Genomic DNA, 22,678 nt, shown 5'->3' on the forward strand with positions numbered 1-22,678 from the left:
GATGTTCTCTTATGTCTGAATGCATAATAAATGTAATTGACTTGCAAAATAATAATTTGTGTTTATTTAGGTGTGTATTCATCACTAAATAATTCACTTGTAGGCATGCCTAAAATCACCTGTGCTATTAAGTTCATTGTGAAGATCAACTTAGTTTCTGTTTTAGATTGTTAATTTTAAAATTTGTCATTAACCTGAATGGTATTTAGCTATGTTAGATAAAAGTTTGTTTTTCAGACTATTTGAGAAGTAAAATTAATTTTGAAATTCCCTTATTTCATGTGATAACACTGCAAAAATTTTGTTAATTCACCCACAGTTATCTATCTGCTATTTTTGCTTGTAAGAAGTTCTGCCATGAAAACAAAAATTTAATAGAGCTGGAGGACTGTTTCTGTGAAATAACATGCTAAAGTTAGAAGCTGGGGGTTGCAGTTTTGTCTTCACATCTAAAGGGATATAGTTTTGGTTTTATGTAAGTTTGAGATTGCAGTTTTTGTCTAAAGAGAGTTTAAATCAGATTTTATTTTTACCAACTGGTTGCATATTTGCAATATTGAGCCAAATGAAGTATTTTCAAAATGTCAGCCAATTTTGAAAATTTATGATGTCAGGTTATTACTACCTTAAATTTCAGTATCCAGAAAGGGAATGAATCTGGCATTATGCAACTTTGTGATTCTCCAGTTCAAGTGCTGAAAATTATTTTTATAGCCTTAAGAGATGAAGAAAAATAAATTGTGATCTTTTCTGTGCCATTTGGTGTCAGTGGCATATTTCTAGAATAAAAAAAAATTAATATTGGCAAAATGATAACCCTTGAAGTGTGAAAAATGTGCATGTTATTTTAATCTGAAGTTTTGTTGGGTTTTTCATTTGTTTGTGTTTTTATATTTTTTTCCTCCTTTCTCTCACAAAGTCTAGCACAGATCTTGCACTAGGTTGGGTTTAATCCATGGCTGGAAGTGCCTGGCTCGTTCTGCTGGCTATTGAGTGAGTCTCAGTTTGTAAAATACTTGCCTGATTTTGGAAGAGGTGATCCTACGTGCACAATTCCTTTAACAAATACAGTATTTCACCCCCTACTTTCACAGTTTTTGGGAGACAGCTGCTGTCCACATTTGGAAGTGTTGTGCAGAGCTGGACCTACTGTGTTGCCACCATCCTGAGTTAAGAGTTCTTTTATGGGGACAAATAAACTTGTGCCCCCATAATGATTTGAATTATTTTATGAGGTAATACTTTTCTTTATCTTCTTATGGTTTAATTCTTTTTAAGGAAACCTAAAGTTGTATCTACCTAGAGTACAAAATGTTTAACATGATTATTGTAACAAGACTATGTGTGTGTGCATGAAGTTCTTAGAATGGAAGTCTTCAGTACCCAAGTCCTCTTGCTAGCAGTAAATTTTGTTTTATTTCTTGCTGTCATGCTGGGAGTGAGTGCTGAAAGACGAGCGGGCAAGTGTTGCTCCGGCAGAGGGGAGAGGCGCGTCATCAGCCCCAGAATAGCATCGGCAGTAAATACGGTCATGCTGTTCCTCCCCGAGATAGACCCAGATCACATTCGTGGCACCCACCGGCCCTGCTGCTTACCAGACCTTCAGCCTTTGATGAAACATTTACAAATGCAGCTGCAGTTCAGAGGGATCTTCTGCCAGCACTGAAGTAGCTGACATAGAGAAAGCGGGAGGAAATGGGATCACAAGCCGTGGAGTTCAAACAAATCGCAGTTTAGGGGGAATACAAATTTAATCTCAGTATTGAAATACTTCTCCAAGACATGAACCCTGCACTTGTTAGGCTCCTGATTCATGTCAGCTTATGTTTTCCAGTGACTTAGAACTGCTAAAGCATGAAGCTTTTGCAGAGGAGGAAAGGCAAACTGAAAAATAGCTCTTTGTTCAACTGTCTTGGGTCACACACAGTGTCAAAACTGGAATTAAAATATATTGTAAAATGAAATCAGAGAGAAGCTGAGATTAAACAATTTCTTCCAGTTTCAGTTATTTCTCACTTTGTGCAATATATTGAAATGAAGTAAGATAGCCCTGGAAGTCTGTGGCAGTGGCCTATCTAGCACGTTAGAGGGGAAATTTTAATTATTCAAGGCCAAGAATTAAACCCTGTTAATTTCTTCATCTTGAAATCATTATCCCCCTGAGCCAAAAGAATGTTCTTACTTCCTTGTCCCAAAGCTCTGTTCATATTGACTCAAGTTAATATAATTTCTGTGCTTTTATGTTTGTATTTTGTTCCAAGGACTGTTACATACAGGTCAACTTCTGCCTTTGTGTTCTGTCCGATGGATTTGACAGGAATTAAGCCAAGGCACTGCATCTTCCTCCACCCTCCCCACCAGTTTGTACATCTCTGTAAAATTTGCAAAGCTCGTTTCAGCTTCTGCAGCTTCTCTCCTCTGGCTTTGCCCCTGCACCAGTGCATTAGCTCGGGTGTTAGTGGAGAGGGTTTGTTATTTCAGACACATACCATCGCCTGCTGCCCTCACTTCTCCCCTGAGCTCGCACAGGGCACAGAGACAACTTCATACTTTCATTTGTATCAGTTACACACACGGGATTTAAATTCATCCCTCTCTCTGTATAGTGCTTTCCCCCCCCAACCCCTCTCCAGATAACTCAGTAAATGCTAAATAGCAAGTATCCTGCCTTCAGCTGGCACTAAGATCCTACCTCTGTTTTTCTTAAGAAATCTCATTGGGATTTCTTTAAATGTGATAGGGGAAGTGTGTTTTCAGAGCAGTTGCTCTGGTATCTGCTCTCTATTTGTGAGTGACGTTATGCAGTTGAGAGAAAATCATGCCAGCATGTGTCAGTCAGTGCCAAAAGAACATAGACAGTGATTCAGTGCCCAGATCTATTGCTGCCCAAAACTGTATCTTGTCCTATTTTTACTTTCACAAATGAGGGTCTTGCTTATTGAGAGGAGTTAGGTGAATGTTATGTTTGCATGCTATTTGATAGTGAATTTAATCAGCTGTTTAATAGTCTGCTGTTCTTTTATTTCAAGCAATAGGAATTAATTATTTTTCAATATACAGGAAATTGATGTATCATAATTGACCGTTACAATTTCCCTGCTGTTTCTGCTATACTATAAGGCAACACAATAGTGATGGATAGATTATGTGATGTAAATTGGGGAGAAAAAAGTCTTAGCAAGAGAAAATACTCTACCCACACTTATGTTTCCCACCCTGCCATGAGCTCTTGTGAACTGGGTTGCCCATGATTTTCCTGTGGTGGTGTGGGAGCCCATGGTGGCCCAGGGCAGAGCAGCCTCCATCCCTGCTGCTGTGCTGGTGCAGGGTGCTCTTTGACCTAAGACCTAAGCTTTTCAAAACATCTATTTATTTATTTAATTTATTTTATTTATTTATTTATTTATGTAACTTATCTAACACAGAAATCTCATGAAGTGAGGTTTCAAGGAGTCCAATTGAAATATTTTGCCTGTTACTGTTTTAGTCCAGCTTGCACAAACGCCATGAGCAAACAGCAAGAACTAAGGCTGAAGAAATAAGAATTTCCTTATTTAAATAAGAACTATATTTCTATGTTATTTCAGTGATTAATGTTGTTAAAATAAATGGATTTTCCTTAGTGGTCTCTATTTTTTAAATTGTCATTAACAATGTGTGGAAGTACATGATTATGCTTTAAAGAATCTTAAAGCTATTTTTTGAGCAGTTTTCTGGGAACAGATTAAATGTTTAAACTTGTATACAAATTAACTTGCCAAAGTGTTCATGTTTTCAATAGAAAGTATACCAAGATTTTTAGAGTTTTTTGAAGATTATTAAGCTTTGGGTTTGTTTCAGGGATGGAAAGAATCTGATTTCTATAATTTTTCAAGAAAGATTTTTAAAACTCTTTTTCAGTCAAAAAAACCAAACCACATGAGACTTCAAAGAACACTTTGCAAAACTGTATTTAACTCCTTAGATTTTCCTAAGGCATTCTGTGTTTGGATGTCATCCTGTTACTGGGTATTTGTATTTTGCAGTATAATTGTAATAGAATTTGAACTGACCTAAAAGCTGGTACAGGACCCACTGAAATCAGTACAAATCACCCCTCTAACTTTGGTGGACTTTGTTTCAGCTTCTGTCCAATCTATTTTACAAGGTCAAGGTTGTGCACTGCACTCTGGTTTTGGCCACAGGCAATAGCTGGAAGGTTCATTTCTTCTATTCATTGTTTGTGTTGTGGTAGTATGTGAATTTTAATGGGTAGCCAGAAGCCAGTGTGCCAGACAGTGCTGTGCAAACAAAATGTCATCACTTTTAGATTAAAACCAGTATAAAAATCAACACCTGGATGCTATGCACAGAGGTACAAAGTGTTCACTGTTGTGGGTTACTCGTCCAAGTTAATGTGAGGGAAGGTGGAGCATGTGAAGTGATGATACAGAATTGTTCCTAAAAGCTTGGTAATGATCCAGGTTTGTGAGCCAGCATATTGCACATGTGCACAGAGACAACAAACATGGGCAAGTATAAAAAAAAGTTGTAAATCTCTTGAATTTGGCTGATATGCTAGATTTTATAGTAAAGATGGTGTTTACATAAAAGCTTGAGGAGGGATAGACTCGATAAAGCTGTAATGTATTAACCTAGATTTAAGGGTTTACAGCTAAGAAACTGTACTTTTTTCACCTTATGGAAATATATTAAATCTCTGTGTGGTTAAAAATACCTTATATTTTAGGAAAATTAATTTCAATCATCAAAACTCTTGAGATTTATATATCATTAGAACAACTAATATTTTTGTTAAATCAAAATTACTAGTGACTGTTTTGAAATAGTTTACTATAAAACATCTTAGAATTTTATAGAAAAATTAATTATTAAGCAGTATTTCTGAAGTATTTACATATGAAACTCCTGCATGGAACAGGAATACTATAGTATTTAAGGAAAATTTGGCAGAATTTTGTAGTGAAATCCCTGAATAAAATCTAGTGTGTTATGTTAACTTTGAAAGTGACTTAATAAATTATATTATAAGTTGATTTTGTTGGATGTAAAATGGTAACTAACTAATTATATTTTCTGAGAACATGAATCAGCTATCTAGAATTGCCATCACTCCGTGGATTTATATGCAGTTAAATTGGGGCACAGATAGTCTCAGCTGTGATTATCAAGACATAACACTGCTCTCACTCTTTCTATATAGTTTCATATTTCATTTTTCAGTCATATTAAATAAAGTTCTGGTGAGTTCTTGTGTCAGTATTGGGTCTCAGCTGTGTACCTGAGTTCAGTGCTATGCTGTTTTGACTCATATCATTGCCAGTAAAGCAGCATCTGCCAGTGGAAATTAGTCAATAACCACTGATGACAGAAGGTCCAGAACAGAACCTGTCTTGCTTTTCCAATGAGTATTAACTCCTGCAACACTGTCAATTAGGCCAGTTCTGCACTTGGAACTGAATCAATGCATCTGTTAATGATTCATACACAGAATCCAGCTAATTCCCAGCTATAATGGCTCTGGCTGCATAGAAAAAAAAAGATTTGTTTTGCCTCTGTAGTCTAATAAATTTGGGTTTCAGTATGCAAAATGAATTGATCTGATAAGGAAAAAAAAAGTGTTTTTTTAACTTGCATCAATTAGTTTAATGAGACATCTGACCCATGTGTTTCTTGTTAATAACATGGAGTGAAAAGTGAAGAAGAAAACTGATTACCAGAATACTGATTTCCAGATCTTTTACCCAATTTATATCAAATGTTTTTCAGTTTTAGCATTAGCTTTGAATGTTATTTTCTTTCCATGATGTAAAAATATGTGCATTAAAAAACCCTGTAGTGCGGCATGCATATATACAGATAAATGTTTGTAAACATATATAGGATGCTAAAAAAGGCTCAAGAGAGGCCATGTAGAGAAACAGGGCAAGAACATCAGTGTGGTAGGAAAAATGATTTATCACACAGACCTAGGGTCTGCTTGAAGCCACAAGATGCGAGTCAGATTTGTATTTATGCTGTTTGTGTATTCATGGCACTTAAACATTAAAAATGCCTTTAAGGAGGCTTCTATTTTGGTTGTGTAAAGCCCTGTGCAACAAGGAACTATGTATTCCAGGATGAGTTTTTTCATAACCTGGCCCTTTTGCTTGCTTTTCTGTGTGTGAGAAGGCAGAGGGGCGAACATAAGTGGGTGGATAGGTGCTCGTCCCGAAGAGAAAGGAACGGTGCGATTTTTCCATGTCTGGAAGAAGGGTCCTGTGCACCTTATTTTGGGGAAGGGCGGTCTCGTGTGGCCAGGCGGGGAACAACCCCGCAGGGGTGTTACAGGATAGATACCTTTCCTTGCCTTTCTAGACATCTAAATCAGGTAACAAAATATAACTCGAACACAGAAGTCCATGTGTGATGCTAAATTGAGATGTACCAAGAGAAACGGAGTAGTCGTCTGTGTGGTAATTCATGAAATGACAACCTATTGATTTAAAGGCAAAATTAAGGGAAAAAGAGATAAACAGAAACCTGAAAAAAAAAAATCCTTGTTTATGTAAATTAAAAAAAGAAACCAAAAACAAAACAGTTCCCAGATTTTTCCCTTGAGTTACTGCAAGATATAGTTGTGGGGACTAGCTGTACAGCAGCCTAGGCAGGGACCTGTGAGGATATTTGTGCATTGGTGAGACACAGGTTATAGCCCTTGTGCATAAGAGGATATTCCAGAACTCTTACCATGTATCGTAAAGAGAAGTAAATCCAGCTGTAATGCCATCAACTGCATTCTTTTTGTCAGTTCTAAGCACATTCTCCAACTTTTTGAAGGGTAACAGTCAAATTAAATTCCCCCAAATGTGGGACAGTAACACTGATTGCTATCAGCTGAGATTTGTGAGATGCCTCTCATCATGCATGGCCTTCTGAAGAGATTATTTGGGCTTGTGACTGTAGCAGGGAGTGGTCTCTGAGGGAGGCATGGGGCTCCCTTTTTTGCCCACTCCCATGACAAGTACAGGGCTGGAAGCTTTCTTTTTGTTTCTTTCCTTTTTATTTATAATATTTTTCCATTACCTTGTCTCAGCTACTTAAATCCGTCCACTTGCTTAACATTAGTCAAAATTTCCTTTAAAAGTTCTTGTTATTGAGATACAACTCTCAACATACTAGGTTTAGGTCTTTAAGATACTGACCATGGGGTTCATCTGTAATATAGAAATGGCACATGGGGCTGAGTACCTAAAGTAGTTGCCTTTACTGGGAATTGAGCAGTCAGAATGAAGAGAACAATACTCTGGACTCTGTAATCTCACTGTGTTTTTGTGCTTTGCTAAAATCTGCCTGCTGTTGCTTATAGTGTCTAATGTACTATCAGCAATCACATCTAAACTATCTCCAGTGTAAGATACAGAGGAGGCATTTCCTGATGATGTAAGCCATTGTTCCTTATCAAATGCTTTTCAGAAAGGACCTTGCTTCACACAGGGAAAATGAAAAAAAAGCCCTGCAAAACTCTTATATTTTCTAATTTTGTCTAGAAAAAAAAAAGATATTTAAGAAAATTAAGAAACTTTATCTCTTGAGATTGAAAGAACACATACGGAGGCAAAAGAAGTTATTAGAAAGCTTTGTTCCTTCTTTCTCCTTACTTCTTCTTGCTTCTTACTCATTTTGCAATAGAGGATCTATGCCTGCTGGGTCCAATTCAGGGTGACTTAATAGTATTTTTTTTTTTGTCCCCAAGGGCATGTTGCTGATGTCCCTTAAATTCACACTGGAAACACTGGTTAAAAAACAAAAAAAACCCAAAATAAATATAAAAAGCTAAATCCTGCCATGTGACCTTCCCTACTTGCGCATCCATCTTCCTGCGCTTCCCTAGGGGATGCTGCAGACGGCTTTGCAGGCGGCTTCCCCTTCGGCAGGGCAATCCTCCGAGCGCTGAGGCTGGGGGCAGAGGGGGTGTGCCCCGCACCCCGCGGGCACCCCCTTGGGCTAATTGCCGAGAGCGGATCGGCTCCGCGCTGCCTGCCGCCCGCCCGGCGCCGCGGGCCGAGCCGGGCCGGGCCGGGCCGGGCCCGGCATGGCGCCGCTGGTGCTCTACCACTGGACACAGTCCTTCTCCTCGCAGAAGGTGAGGGCTGGGCGGGGGCGCGGGGCCGGATCGCCCCTCCCGCCCTGCCCACTGCCCCTGCGCGCCCGCGGCGGGGATGGAGGGATGGGGATTGGGGGATGGAGGGATGCGGCGTGGAGGGATACGGGGTGGAGGGATGCGGAACGGAGGGATGGAGGGATAGGGGTGGAGGGATGCGGAACGGAGGGATGCGGGATGGAACGCAGCGGCCGTGGGTACCGCAAGGCAGGGCCGGCAGAGCGGCCGGAAAGAGATGCTGCCTGGGTGTGGATGCTGCCGGTTGGGGATGCTGCTCGGGCGGGGATGCTGCCCGGCTGTGGATGCTGCCCAGGCAGGGATGCTGCCCGGAAGGGGATGCTGCCTGGATGTAGATGCTGACGGGCGGGGATGCTGCCCGGCTGTGGATGCTGCCCTGGTGTGGATCCCGCCCGGCTGTGGATTCCGCCCGGGTGACCCTGGCGGTGCCTGTTCCAGGTGCGGCTGGCAATCGCCGAGAAGGCGCTGAAATGCGAGGAGCACGATGTGAACCTGCCGTTGAGCGAGCACAACGAGCCGTGGTTCATGCGCTTGAGCTCCTCTGGAGAAGTACCCGTCCTGATCCACGGGGAAAACATCATTTGTGAGGCAACGCAGATCATTGATTACCTTGAAGCGACGTTTGTAGATGGTAATCCCACGGGCATTTCAGTATGTGGCTCTTCCCCCTCACCCCGTAGCCTGCAGCAGCGCTGGAGCAGCCCTGTGTCACTCTTCGTTCAGGGCAGAAAATGTTTACAGGCTCACAAGTCAAGGGGCTCTCCTAGCAGTTAGAAAACATGTTCCTCCAAAGTGAACTCAAGGCTTTCCAGCACCTTCATGAGTAAACCTTTATAAGTAAAAGCTACCACTGTCCTCCTTAGCCCTGGAGGGATGGAGAGGCCAGGAATGGCAGCAGCACTGTGCTGCACTAACCCTGGTCTGATGCTGCCATGAAAAATAATGTACCAAACAGACCTGCTTTGTTGAGCAGGTCCAGATTCCCTGTGAGATGAGAAGAAACATGCCTAATTTCAGAATAATTTTCTCTAGAACATGCAAGTAGAATGAGCAAATTATTTTTGCATCCAAAGTGGGATGAAGAGGTAAAAAAGCAGGAAGTGACCATGTGTAGGGTTTTGAAATTCTTTGTGCCTGTACTGTTATAAAAAATAAAACAAACACCAATAAAACAAACAAACAAACAAACTGCACACTGTAATTTGTATAGATGTGAAGATAGCAGAACTTTGTATTTCAGGGATTTAGTACTGTGAATTTTGAGGCATGAAGAAAACTTCATTTTTAGGTGAACATAATTTGTGTTGTCTTTTAGTCAGAAAAAGAGTTGGGGCCCAGTTAAATCAAGGGTAGGGTAAAACTCATTGATGTGCAGGAATACTTCCAGTCATGCTTTGCATAGGATTCCTGTGCAATTTTCACAGCACTGCAGGAGCAACAACGTTTCAACCATAAAAATTTTCTGTAATTTCAGCTGTGCCCAACTATGAGAGCATTACAGGGTTGTATGTCATGGTCATCCATTCCTACATGTACCTAACAGAACTGAGTGTGGTTTTCTGATTTGAAAGCCTCTTAAATGTGTGTTTATGTTGGGTTGCTGCATAGGAATTGGAATTATAAAACATTTTAAAATTAACTACAAATATACATTTCTCTGAGCTGCAATCACACAGTTGAGTTCTGGGGAACTCAACACAGTTGAGTTTTTGGGGAACAATTCTGGGGAGCAAGTGAAGCTTTCTTGCCCATGGCTGTGTCACCTGTCCCAGCTGGACATAACTAAACGAGCTTTGCTCAATTAGAGGTTTTGTCTTTTCTTCACTTTATTTTTGACTTTGTTTTGCAGAGGAAGTGCCAAGATTAATGCCAGAAGAGGGGAGCATGTATTATCCAAGGGTGCAACACTACAGAGAGCTTTTAGACTCCTTGCCTATGGATGCCTACACACATGGCTGCATCCTGCACCCTGAGTTAACAGTGGACTCCATGATTCCAGCCTATGCTACCAGCAGAATCCGTAGTATGTACTGTACTGTAGCTCTGAGTGTCAACAACTTAGTAGGTTGCTGCATTACATTCATCTTCTTTCTTAAATCCACCTTAAACACAAAATACTGAGCACAGTTTATGAATTTTAGTTGCAGTCCTTGATGATTTGTGCATCTTATTGATTGTGTATTCTGTTGTGATTTGAAAATGGGAAAGAGGAAGTGTTATTTTTGAAGTGTCTGTGGAGATAATTTTTTGTACTATGTCAACCTTTTAATTGATGCCTTTATGTTTCCTTCTATGTATTACAAAAGTTCTAAGTAGTTCTAAGACAAGCAGCAACTCCTAACAGCAGGGATGATGATTCCCTGTTTGCAATTGCATTCTGAGATCTCTGATTTTTTTCTCAACATCAGTGGTTTTTGGTTTTTTTTTATATGATGTTTTAAAATGCTCTGTCAAACTAAGTCAGATACTACAGAGTCTGAAATGTCATGCAACTATACTATTAGTAAGTCCACGATATCATAAAAGGTGATATTGTATTAATTTGAGAAATCATATTTTCAAAAAAATATCTTATCCTCCTCCTTAAAATTTTTGGTAAGTCAGTTCTCTTACTAGCCACACTGTTATGTTGTCAGAAATGAAGGCAGGCAGTGAATTTTCCATATAGTTGCGTGATTGATGTTACTGAAGTAACATAGAATCATAGGATCATAAAATCATAGGATCATAGAATGGCCTAGGTTGAAAGGGACCTTGAAGATCATCCAGTTTCAATTTCCTTGCTGTAGACAGGGACATCTTCCACTAGACCAGGCTGTTCCAAGCTCCATCCAACTGGCCTTGGACACTTCCAGGGATAGGGAGTCCACGGCTTTTCTGGGCAATCTGTTCCAGTGCCTCACCACACTCACAGGAGAGAATTTCTTCCTTGTATTTCTAAATCTACCTTCTTCAGTTTAAAGCCACTCCCTTTGTCCAGGAACATGAACTATTCTCTTACATCAGTGCATTGTCTGCTTTGGTGGTTTTGATTTGGGGATTTTTTGGCTTTTTTGTTTTTTTCAAGTGTGGATGCTAACTGTTTATTGAACAATTGTGCTTCACTCATAGGCATTTTGGATAGTTTTTCTCTTTTTACATGGTAATAATCAGTACTTTTAGTTAACTTTACAACAATCTTTGCTTTTCTTGCTCTATGTATTCTTCTGCTCTAGCTTCTAGTTGGTGTAAATTGTTCTCAGTTTACACATGTTCATACTGGTAGAGCTAACATTATTGCTCATCTAAATTGGGATTTTTTCTTATCTTTTTAGGCTTAAAGCATAGCCTACATTTTTTGATTTGAAGCATTTTTGTGAAAGCCTGTGTATGTTTCTTAACAATTCCATTGCATGTTCAAACTTCTCTTGGATGTTTTAATTTTCAGCTTGAAACACTTTCTTTTTTTCAGACTGCTAGATATAATAAGGCATGAGCCAGTTGTGTATTATGTTCATGCATACCAAATCCAAGTAAGTGATTAATTGCATATGTAAGATTTTAGTTGTATGACTACATCCTTCAATTTCTTCATACACTGTATTAAAGGATGGCTTTCACAGTCATGTTGAAATGAATATACAAAAAAGTGAGTTTGTTACTCCATAGAAATAATTTTTAAGAGCTTAATTTACCAGACTTCATTGTAACTAAACTTTATTATCAAGTACAAGTGAGAGATGATTCATGCTCTATAATTATTTTGTTCTTGATTTATGATTAGAAATACTTACTTTTAGATTTATAAATCACTGTCTTTTGGTATTCTAGGTTTATAAATATGGCATTTTCATGCAAAACCTCATTTTAAGGAAAAGGCTATGCACTTGCAGTAGAAATCAGAAAAATTAACTTAAACTTTTCACATTCTTTCTTGAAATTATGCAATTAATGTTTTTCCAGGAAATGCACACAGTTCTTACAGAATATTTCCAAAAGGATCACAGAGTTTGGCATCACATTTTAGCTAAATGAAAACACCTTGACTCCATATTCAGTGGCATTTAGGCTTTTACTCTAAAATTATGCATATGACATAATGCATATGACATAGGGACAAAAAATCTCAATGTGGGCCTACCTGCACTTTCATATTGCAAACTGATGAACTGAAGGTGGGTCAATTTAAAAAGCATTTCAGTTTTCCAAAATGTGATGCTTTTAAATCCTAACCTGGTGCAGATGCTGTACTGAAGCATCACTTCCAGTTTCTTTGGTATGAATGTTGTACACAGGAGATTGATCAGTTCCTGTGGATTGCATTATGAGTGTGTTTGAATATATCTAATATTTTTCTTTGTTTTTATTATTTTTTTTAATATCAGGCCAAATAAGTAACACAGAATCAGAATTGAAGAAACTTGCAGAAGAAAATCCAGACCTTCAAGATGCCTATATAGCAAAACAGAAGCGCCTTAAGGTAGGAAACCTCTTTTTATGAGCCCCCTTTATTATGAGCTTGTTAGTGTTAGATTTTCTGGTCACAATATAAGCATTTGTTTCACCTGTCATTAGCAGTAATGTCATGCAGTGGCTTAACCCTTCAAGGTATGAAACAGCCTGTCCTCAGATCAGCTACACCCTTTGAGTGTGTGCTGAAGGTCTGGACTGGTCCCACCAACTTCAAAGGTAAGTACACATCAGTGCTGGTGTGGGGCTGTTGAGCACCCTGCAGGGGTAGGCAAGCCTTACTATCTGTCATCTCTAAAATTTTATTCTGCTTTCTGAATTGTCACCAGTATTCATGCAATATCCAGCTGACTACATGGTGAAAATAATCACATTTTATGAATAAACACTGTAGTATCCCAAGTATAAGCTTCTCTGATGAAAGTATAAACTCTGTATGATAGTTAAAACACTAACCTGTATGTCTATTTAGTCTAAACTGCTGGATCATGATAATATCAAATACCTAAAGAAAATACTGGATGAACTGGAAAAAGTTTTGGATCAGGTTGAGACTGAATTGCAGCGGCGAAATGAGGAAACACCAGGTAAGGAATTTTTCTTGCTAAATCTTTTTAATCTTTCTTTTTGAGCAAACTTATTGACAGCACCATTATAAAACAATTTTTAATGTGTCAGATTTGATACTTTTAGTATATATTGATCTATACATCACAGAAGAGATCAATAGTGTTTTAAACACTAGTTCACTTCACTGTTCCAGTCAGTGAGTTCTCATCCAGTAAGGGGGTCACAGGTCATGGAAGGAGGTCAGGTTGGCCCAACAAGACCTACCTGTGTAAACTCATGCTGTCTGGCCTGTTCCCTTGCTTGTCCTGCAATTGCCATATAGTGACTCTCAGGACAATCTGCTCCATGACATTTCCTGGTACCAAGGCTAGGATGGCAGGTCTGTAGTTTCCTGGATCCTCCTTCTGACCCTTCTTGTAGATGGGTATTACATTTGCTAATTTCCAGCCAACAGAGACTTCTGTGGTTAACCAGGACAGCTGGTAAATGATTGAAATAATTTATAAGTTTTTGGCAGCTCCCTTCTTACTCTTGGGTACATCCCATCTTGACCCATACATTTGTGGGTGTCTAACTGATATGACAGGTCAGTAACCATTTTCTCCTGAGTTTTAGGGGCTTCACTCAGCTCCCCATCACCAACTTCCAGCTTTGGGAGCTGGATATCCTGAGGACCACGTGTTTTGGTGTTAAAGACTGAGGCAAAGAAAACATTAAGCACTTTGGCCTTTTCCTCATCCCTTACTGTATTTCCCCCTTCATCCAGCAAAGGATCAAGACTCTTCAACCCTTCTTTTGCTGCCAATGTATTTATTGAAACTTTTTTTGTTGTCTTTAACTGCAGTGCCCAAATTAAATTCCAGTTTGGCTTGCTTTTTAATTTTCTCCTGCATAACCTCATGACATCCCTGTAGAACCCCCCTTCTTCCAGAGGTGATGCAGAGTACTTTTTACCCTGAGTTCCAGCCCAAGTTCCCTCTTTAATCAGGCTGGTCTTTTCCACTGAGAGCATATGGGGACAACCTGTTCCTGTACCTTAAGAATTCTTCCTTAAATCTTGCCCATCCTTCCTGTACTGCTTTGCCTTTCAAGGCTGACTCCCAAGGAGCTCTGTCAATCAATCTCCTGAGCAGTCCAAAGTCTGCCTGGCAGATGTGCAAGGTGGCAGTTCTGCCAGTGCCTCTCCTTACTCCACCCAGAACTGAAAACTCCATCATTTCATGGTTGCTGTGCCCAAGATGGCCACTGACCACCACATCACCCATCATTCCTTCTGCAGTTGAGAGTAAGTTTTCTTCCACACACTCCAGGAATCTCCTAGACTGCCTGCACTTCACTGTATTGCATTTTTAGCAGCCATGTGGCAGGCTGAAGTCTCCCACAAGTAAAAGGGCTGGAAATTGAGAGACTTCTGCCAGCCTCCTGTAGAATGCATCATCTGCCTCTTCATGGTGGCTAGCAGGTCTGTAACACCCTCCTACAAGGACATCTGCAATGCTGACCTTCCCCCTGATCTATATCCACAGGCACATAACCATGTCAGCATCCTAAATTCTGTTTGAATGGGATTAGCCTTTTGCTTATTCACAGCATGGTTCAGCTCCCAGTGGTGCTAATAGGAGTCCTTCCCCTGACTTCACTGGGAGCTGCATGAAACATCAGTCAATATCAACTGCATCTGCCCAAATCAATAACGTTTTGCATTTAGCTCTATAAATAGCAGTAGTAATAATTGCTGGTTACTATCACAACTGTAGGTTTGAATCAGCAGTTGAAAATCTAGATTACATTTTCTACTGACTCGACAGTGAAAGAGCCACAGAAAATATTTTAAGTCAGGGAGTTAAAAGGATGGAAGGATTTTTTTCAGAAAACTCCATCTGCCGCCATTTCCAGCAACCCCTTTCTCTGCTAAGTAGCCTTTCCAAGGAGTCAACTGATGAGTTTATGGAAACTGCTGGGATCACAGGATTTTGTAAAACATGGGGCTATTGCCTCTTGGAATTTTGTCTGAGGTATTCCCACTTTGGAGGTTTGTGATCTGTACTTCTCCAGGTCCTGGTCAAACTCAGAGCTCCTGCTTCTCTTGCAACTGTTTGAATCCCTCAACTACTACAGCTGCCACTGCAGGCATCTTTCTTTCAAGCAGGATAGATTATTTGGTCTTTTACATCATTTTATTTAATGCACTGGATGAATTCCCAGGTATTCTTTCAGCAGCTTAGGTTACAATCCTTTTCTACAGAGGCCTTTCTTCCAGACCCGCATAGCCAGTCAAAATGGACTGGTACCAGCTTTGTGCCAAGATACTGCTTTTCTTTGGTGGAAAATGTATTGGAAAGGAGATTAGAAAATTTCTCTGTTACCAGAGAGTGCTGCTGAATGTTTGTGCCAGCATATTTGTGTGGGATGAACTGCAAAAGTTACAAATGAGATGGGAACAGCATAGTCCTCCCTATTTGAGATCTAGGCAAGAGCAGAGTACTTATTCTGGCAGCTATGACAGCTGTGCTGGCTATCAAGTTTCATACCCTGGGTTTCAAAAGCTCTTGGTATAGTCAGTACGTGTCAGCCCTTTCAGGTGGTGGTGGTGGTTCAGATCACTGACAGCAGAGTGTGAGGCTGTCTGGCAGTGCCTGCTCTGAGTCATCCCAGGAAAATTCACCTCTTTCCTTTGGAGAGGCTACCTGGGGTCTCCATTTGTGCTCTTGACTAGTGGTGAGCAGTGTGAATATTTGTCACTTATCAAACACCTCAGTGTGAAACCCCCATGATTTGGGGTCTAAGAGAACAAAAGAGGGACAGGTAAACAAATTCTGTCATCTCATTGGGCTGATACATTTCATGCAAGTCAGTCATCTGATCCATTTCTTTTTGACTTAGAAGCCTCCAACAAATTAGCTGGAGTTAGTTCTCGAGTGAATGCCATAAAGCTGAGTGACACAGGAAAGATGATAAATCCTTCAGACAAGTGGTAGCTTTTCAGTAAAAGCTAAACTGTCTTTCTGCTTTCCAATCCTGTTTAATTTAATCCAGATTTGAGAAATGTAGTTGAGGAAAATAGTGTTTACTGTGGGTTTTAATTTATGAATGTGGAATGTGGATCTTTTTTTCCTTAAGAAACGTAGGCCATGCTGCTGAGCCTAAGACTTTGCAATATTGTGCAAAGAGTGGACAGGGATTAGTAGAATTGATTTAAGTCATGTTTTAGCTAAAGTGTTGTTGCTCTTTATCAGACAGTACTTTGGAGAAGCACTAAACTAAGTGTGCTTATATTCCATTAGTTCCTAATGCATTATGTTTTATCTCTGCTCAGAAGATGGAAATCAGCCTTGGCTCTGCGGTGATTTCTTCAGTCTGGCAGACGTGTCACTTGCTGTCACATTACATCGCCTGAAGTTCCTGGGATTAGCAAGAAGAAACTGGGGGAATGGAAAGAGGCCCAACTTGGAAGCTTATTATGAGCGTGTGGTGAAGAGAAAAGCGTTTCACAAAGTTCTGGGACACGTCAACAATATATTAATCTCAGCTGTCCTGCCAACAGCGTTCCGTGTGGCCAAGAGAAGGGCTCCCAGGGTTCTTGGCACCTCCCTGCTGGTCAGCATGCTGGCAGGCCTGGGCTACCTGGCTTTCCTCTGCCTCCGCAAGAGATTGGCCAACGTGGTGCTGTCAATTAGAACCAGGCAAAATTATTTCTAAGCCTTGTCCGTCCCTGGTGGTGAGTGGAGGGCATCTCTACCCCTCGGGAAAATATCTTCAATGAAATATAAATGTAGAAGAATGATTATGTCTGTGAATTAGAACATTGTCACAGAGTAATCATCTCCCACTGCTGTATAATTGGGTTGGCAATGCTGAGATATTTTTCAAAAATATGTGTTGGGGAGATGACAAAGGAAAGAAGAGACTTCCTTTTCAGCCAAGGGCCTATAACTGTGACAGTGCTTTATTAAAGTGATTATTGTCTCCTTTACCCAGTAGCTGACCTAATTAAAATGCTTTTTTTTAATAGATATGCAGCAATGTGACAGCTTTTCACTGTAGATGAAATGCATTATTGTGCAGAAACCAGCATTGCTAAAATACTGAAAATAGCTCTTAATTTAAAAGCTCAGAGAAAGATCTAATTGGAACATTGTGCCTGTTGTGTGCAGGAGAAAGTTTCTCTACACTGATTATTCTGTTGATTTGCAGTTGGACCTTTAGGAATGTGTTAAAAAGAAATCTTGTGAAGCCACTTTTGTCAGTGCATGTTCACGCAGCAGTACAGGAAAAGACCAAAACAGGTAAGAACATCAGTGATTTGCATACCACACAAGTGAAATTCTCTAGAGGCACCACTGGAAAACAGGTACTAGAATTTTGCTGAAATGCAAATGAGAGTGAAACATCTGACACTCATTTTTTGAAAGCCTTTTGGGCTCAGCTGCAAACTCTGGCAGAATCAAATAAAACTATTTTGGTGTACATTTGCTGCTTTCATTGGGGTGGCTTGATGCAGTTGCCTCTATAGGAGTGTCCTGTGTATCCTTTTGAGTTTCACTCTGAGCACTGCCTGTTTTTTGCACACTTCTTGGCAGCATTAGCAATTGCACATGTCTCTATCATACGCTTGCTCACAACGTGCCACAGTCAACTAGAAAATACATGCAGAGCAATGCCTTTTGTATAAGTAATTAAAAATAGTTCACTATCTATCAGTCTGGTTAGGTAGCCTAGATTGAAGGTAAGGCTGTAATTTAGCAATATGTTTATTTATGGATAGGGGTCATCTTGATGGTAAGTGAAAAATAAAGTAAGTTTGGAGACGATTTGTACTGCTGAATTTTTGCAAAACTGTACTCTTGTAGCATGGAGGAAAGGTCTAGAAAAACATTTGAATTGCTCCCTCCTACTCAATAGATGCTGTGAGTTTTATTAGTTTTGAAATGAGCTCCCATTTTAACAAGAAATGTACATTTACCTGAAAGTAGACTTTGAATCATTTTGCAGCAAAAAAAGCATTTGGGAAGGGCTGAAAATTCTCATGAGAGTTTAGTAAGACTTTTGTATGCTTGATGAATGTCTGAAAGCCTCAGAGTTTTGTTTACAGGTTGTACATAGCTGCAACAAACAAAGCATAGCTTTAAGTGTTTGCCTGTCAACAATCAGTGCTAACAGGTCTTAGTGCATTTTAGGTCCAGTGCTTTAGGTGGCTGTGATCTCTCTGCACAATTACATTTAGGTGTCAAGAAGATCATCTCAAGTTTTCTGGAGAGAGCTGAGGCAGTTTCTGTCTGGACAGTCTCACCATCTAACATCTAATATCAATATGGATAAAATTATTGGATACTCCTGCTTATTATTTCATCTTGTGCTAGTTGTCTAGCAAAAGTAGACCTAAATCTTATTACTCCTTTCAGTAATAAGAAACATCTTACCTAGGAAACAATGTGCTTTTTTATTTGTCAAAAAGACTGTTTTACATAATTCTATTTCATGATCCAGTGGTTCTCAAGAACTTGTTGAATTAAATGTGGTCTATTTAGAAAAGCTTTGTTATCTCTAGAGTGGGTTTAATCCATCAGTACTTTTAACGTACTGGCAGCTTTAACTGAGTTTATGTGTTGCAGTTCATCTGCATTTACTTGTAGCTATCAAATTCCACTAAGTTAATAAACACAGAGTAAAACCTGTAACTTAATGCTTGCCTGGCATTTATTTCTGTCAGACCACCTGTAAAATGTAATTTGATCAAGTCACAGTAAAATTAAATATATATGACTTAGCCTTCTTTAGAATGAAGTGACCACCAGATGTCAGTGGTCCTCCAGGACTCTGCTCTGGCATGTCTCTGAGGCAGGAAAACACTACTTTTCACAGAGAAAAAGTTTGTGATCTCAAGACAAGAGGGTTGTGGGTCCCCTCATCACAGCAGCAGTCTCTCCAGAGCTCCAGAAGCAATTGCATGGTTCAACCACAGGTTTGTTCTCTGACACCTGCCACTTATGCTTGTGTAGTTTCTATACTGGGTAAATGAGAGGCTAAAACTGAAATAATATTTCACATGAAAATAAATGTTACTGAACAGCAATTAAACCTGCCATCTGCAAGAATGAGCGTGGATAAAACTTTTACCGTGGAAGGGTTTGGATCCCTGATTTGATTAATGTCTGTTAATTCAATTCTTTTGTATCCTACTTATTTTCACTACCCTGAAGTACTCTGTACATTGATTTCTGTACAGGTGGCAGCAAAAGGCTTATCCATGATTAAATTCCTCAAAATAGGATGAGATTTAGAAGCACATATGCTGCATTTGGATCTTTGTGCAGGATAGCTGTTGTACTTGTAAAGTTTCTTTTCAGCCTGGCATATTTTCTTTCTGGTAGCTCTGTACACTATTTCAATTGGGTACAGAAGCAATCTTGTAGTTTTCATTTACTATTTGCTCTCATATCATGCATCAGATATATTTAATATATTTATGTGGGACCTGCACAATAAACATCGATTCTAAGACCACTTTCCAGTCTGGTTTATATTCTGTGTCAGTAAAACAAAGCACATTTGAAGATTACACAGTATTGCTGTAAGGACTCTGATGCCATTCAAGCAGAGAAGCCCTTGCACATCTTTTAAACCAGATTAAAGGTTGCATTGCATGTATATGGAAACAGCAGTAACAATGATGTTTTCTTAGGTTGTCTGTCTGAGCTGTATACGCATGAGGTCCAACAGAAGCTATTTGATAAAATTTTTAAAAAAGTAAAAAGATAAAAAAGTAAAAAAAAAAAAAAAAAAGAAAAAAAATTAGGAGGGCAAGCAGGTTTTGTACTTTCAATTAATCCATTTAAAAAAAAAACAAAAAACAACCCCACTTCACTTCTGACTGTGTTCCTGAGTCATTGTTGAGCTGCAGCAGCTGGGACTCCTTTCTGTAAGGTGCATGACAAGCACATAATCTGTGTCCACACTGACACTATTGCTGGTGAGACTAAATGGTGTTCCCCATTAAATAAATATGTACTAGTCTGGCCATAAACTAAACCTCCCTTTTTCTTCTTGCACTGTAGGAGTCTGTAATGGGCCTCCTTCCTTGTTAAGCAGAGGAATAAAATAACTGTACGTGAGGCTTGTGTGCATTGTCTCTCTGTATCTTGAGAGTCAGGGAAGCTGCTAGGATCAGGTAGACAGCTGGTAGGGTTTGAGTTTCAGGAGATTATGACATCTGCACACTGTGCACCAACTTTGAAGTAGCCTTGATGCTTTTGCATTAACCAGAAGTGTGCACAGAGCTTTTGCAGGGGAAAGCTTATGTCTGAGCACACAAGAGTCAAGAGTGAATACAAGGGTAAGTACAGCAAGTATAAATTCCTTCTCCAGATTCACAGAGCCATACATCTACTTTTGCATGTCACATTTGTAAAGGCATTTTTTGCTCAAGTCTGAATTTTATGGGAGCAAGGAGCTACTAAGATTTAGAGAGCAGATTGGCATGCCCTAATGCATGGGGATTAGAGAGAGCAACAGATGGAAAGTAGGTGAAAAGTAGTGGGTCTGGCTGGCTGGAGCACACTGTGCTCTGCAATATGGTGTATGACACATTATTGTTTGCTGAGGCCTCCTTATTATCTCTCTGTTTAGCCAATGTTAGACAAAGAGGTGTAAGGTTGTGCTTAGGCAGTTTATAAGATGTGCTGAGGAAGTCAAAAGCATGTAGAGAAATCCCAAAGAAAATATGCTGGGTTTTGTTCCCTCTTTTCTTTATAAAGAAATTTTTAGTTTTGGTGCAGTACCAAGTCATAAAGTCAGGCACTCAAAACTCAGGAAATTCCAGAAGCCACAGTTCTTACAATACTGTTAACTCACTCATACAATACTTCAATAGCCTTTTTATTTCTGTTTTTCTTTCTAAGTTACAATCATGGTGCTCAATTTAATGTGAAGTTAAAAATGTTGCACAATGAAATAGTTAGGCTGTGGATAAGCTTAGTGTTGTGGGAAGAATCTGTTGGAATTTGCAGAGCTGAAGGCCTAACTTTCTGTGTTTTACATCAACATTAGCATTTACTAGTTTTAAATACTCATAAATAATTATATAAATTGTATTTTGTAAGCTAACACATAATAGCATAAATCAATCTACTTTATATGTACTAATATATATTGATATTCTGTATAAATACACACTATAGTATTCCTATTTATCCCTTTAATATTTTATTTTCTAAAAATGGCTAATTGACAATTATGTATTTTACTGTATTATTTGCCTTTATAAAATAAATTTGCATTTATAAAGGTAAAATTATGAAAATTTAATGAAATTGTAGAATCTTACAAAGTTTTGTGTTGGAAGTGACATCTGGTTTCAACTCCCCTGCTATAGGGAGATGTGCTCCCCTTTCTTTATTTACTCTGATAGAATTATAAAAGTATTTGAAAACATTGGTTACATCATGACTGTAGGGACTTGAGAATATACACAAACATCTTTTGTGCTTCATGTTAGCTGATCATCCAGATCAGAGTCTGAATGCTACTGCAGAAACAATTGCCATCCTGAAAATTGCTCATTTAAGGCTCGTTTCAGAAAGCTTAGCTAACTTCAAGCATTTAAGGAGATGATGCCTGTGTTTCTGTAAGCAGCAGAAAACAGCATTCATGGAGCCAGACCAGATGTGAGGGCACCATTGGTTCTGTCACCTGCTGGCTGAGGCATTCACCTTACAGAAAGTGGAGTTCTTCCACTGTGTTGAAAGAGGTAAAACTCAGTGGTGGAGACCAACACTCCTCCCTCACAGATACAGGCTCTATGCAGTAGGGTCAGGCTCCCTCTTTCTCAGCACAAAATAAATGTCTTTACACAAACCAGAGGCCATTCCTTTGACAAAATGTAGTTTGGACATGTGGAGGCTGAGACTATCAGTCCCTTAGAGCCTTGATGGGGAGCAGGACCTGCCACACATCTTCCTCTGCCAGCTATGGTTAAAAGCCAGCAGCAGCTGGCAAATGCCAGGCTCTTGGTAAGGATGCCTTTAGGTACTTTACACAGGTTTGGGGAAAGGGAAGGAATTCCAGACTCTGGAGCCTAAATGAAGCCAAAGAAAAACTGTCCAGAGAAGTTCCATCACTGTAACTTGTGGTCCAGCTCTGTGTGATTTTCGTGCAGGTGGAGAGAGGCTTTTGGATTGCTGCTTCTGAGGACATATTGCTGTAACTCACTTCAACTATTTAACTGAAATCAATGAAAGAAGGAAGAAATATCTGTCTCTGCTGAATACATGCTGAAGCCAGCTTCCTGATACAGATGTTTAAGTTGGATTGCTGTTCAGACAGGTACTGTGAAAGCATATGTGTTGAACTGTGTAACTCTCCTCAAACACCTTTACACAAGCCTAGACACCAAACTAGAAAAATTCAAATTAGAGGTCTGGATTGCACCCCAGAGTCAGAGGCAGTAAAAGTAGAAAGACCTATTGTTTGAATTTTTAGGTTTCAAACAGAAATACTTCC

At 39.6% G+C, this 22,678-nt stretch overlaps 1 protein-coding gene across 2 annotated transcripts in view; it reads left to right on the forward strand.

Moving 5' to 3' along the window:
- The window catches only part of GDAP1 (ganglioside induced differentiation associated protein 1), a 29,113-nt gene extending 9,430 nt beyond the window's left edge, over positions 1–19,683 (forward strand). The window contains exons 6-13 of one of the 2 annotated variants that reach the window (XM_079299530.1): positions 920–993; positions 1,095–1,235; positions 7,736–8,125; positions 8,600–8,792; positions 10,011–10,184; positions 12,526–12,620; positions 13,083–13,197; positions 16,497–19,683. In XM_079299530.1, coding sequence (XP_079155656.1) covers positions 8,075–8,125; positions 8,600–8,792; positions 10,011–10,184; positions 12,526–12,620; positions 13,083–13,197; positions 16,497–16,879 — 1,011 coding nt within the window. In that variant the 5' untranslated portion in view covers positions 920–993; positions 1,095–1,235; positions 7,736–8,074 and the 3' untranslated portion in view covers positions 16,880–19,683. Of the gene's footprint in view, positions 1–919; positions 994–1,094; positions 1,236–7,735; positions 8,126–8,599; positions 8,793–10,010; positions 10,185–12,525; positions 12,621–13,082; positions 13,198–16,496 lie in introns of those variants that run through there. The other variant, XM_079299531.1, reaches the window with a different exon arrangement.
- Positions 19,684–22,678: the final 2,995 nt, after the last annotated feature.

Source organism: Erithacus rubecula (assembly GCF_903797595.1).
Source record: "Erithacus rubecula genome assembly, chromosome: 3".
NCBI classification, from domain to species: domain Eukaryota; kingdom Metazoa; phylum Chordata; class Aves; order Passeriformes; family Muscicapidae; genus Erithacus; species Erithacus rubecula.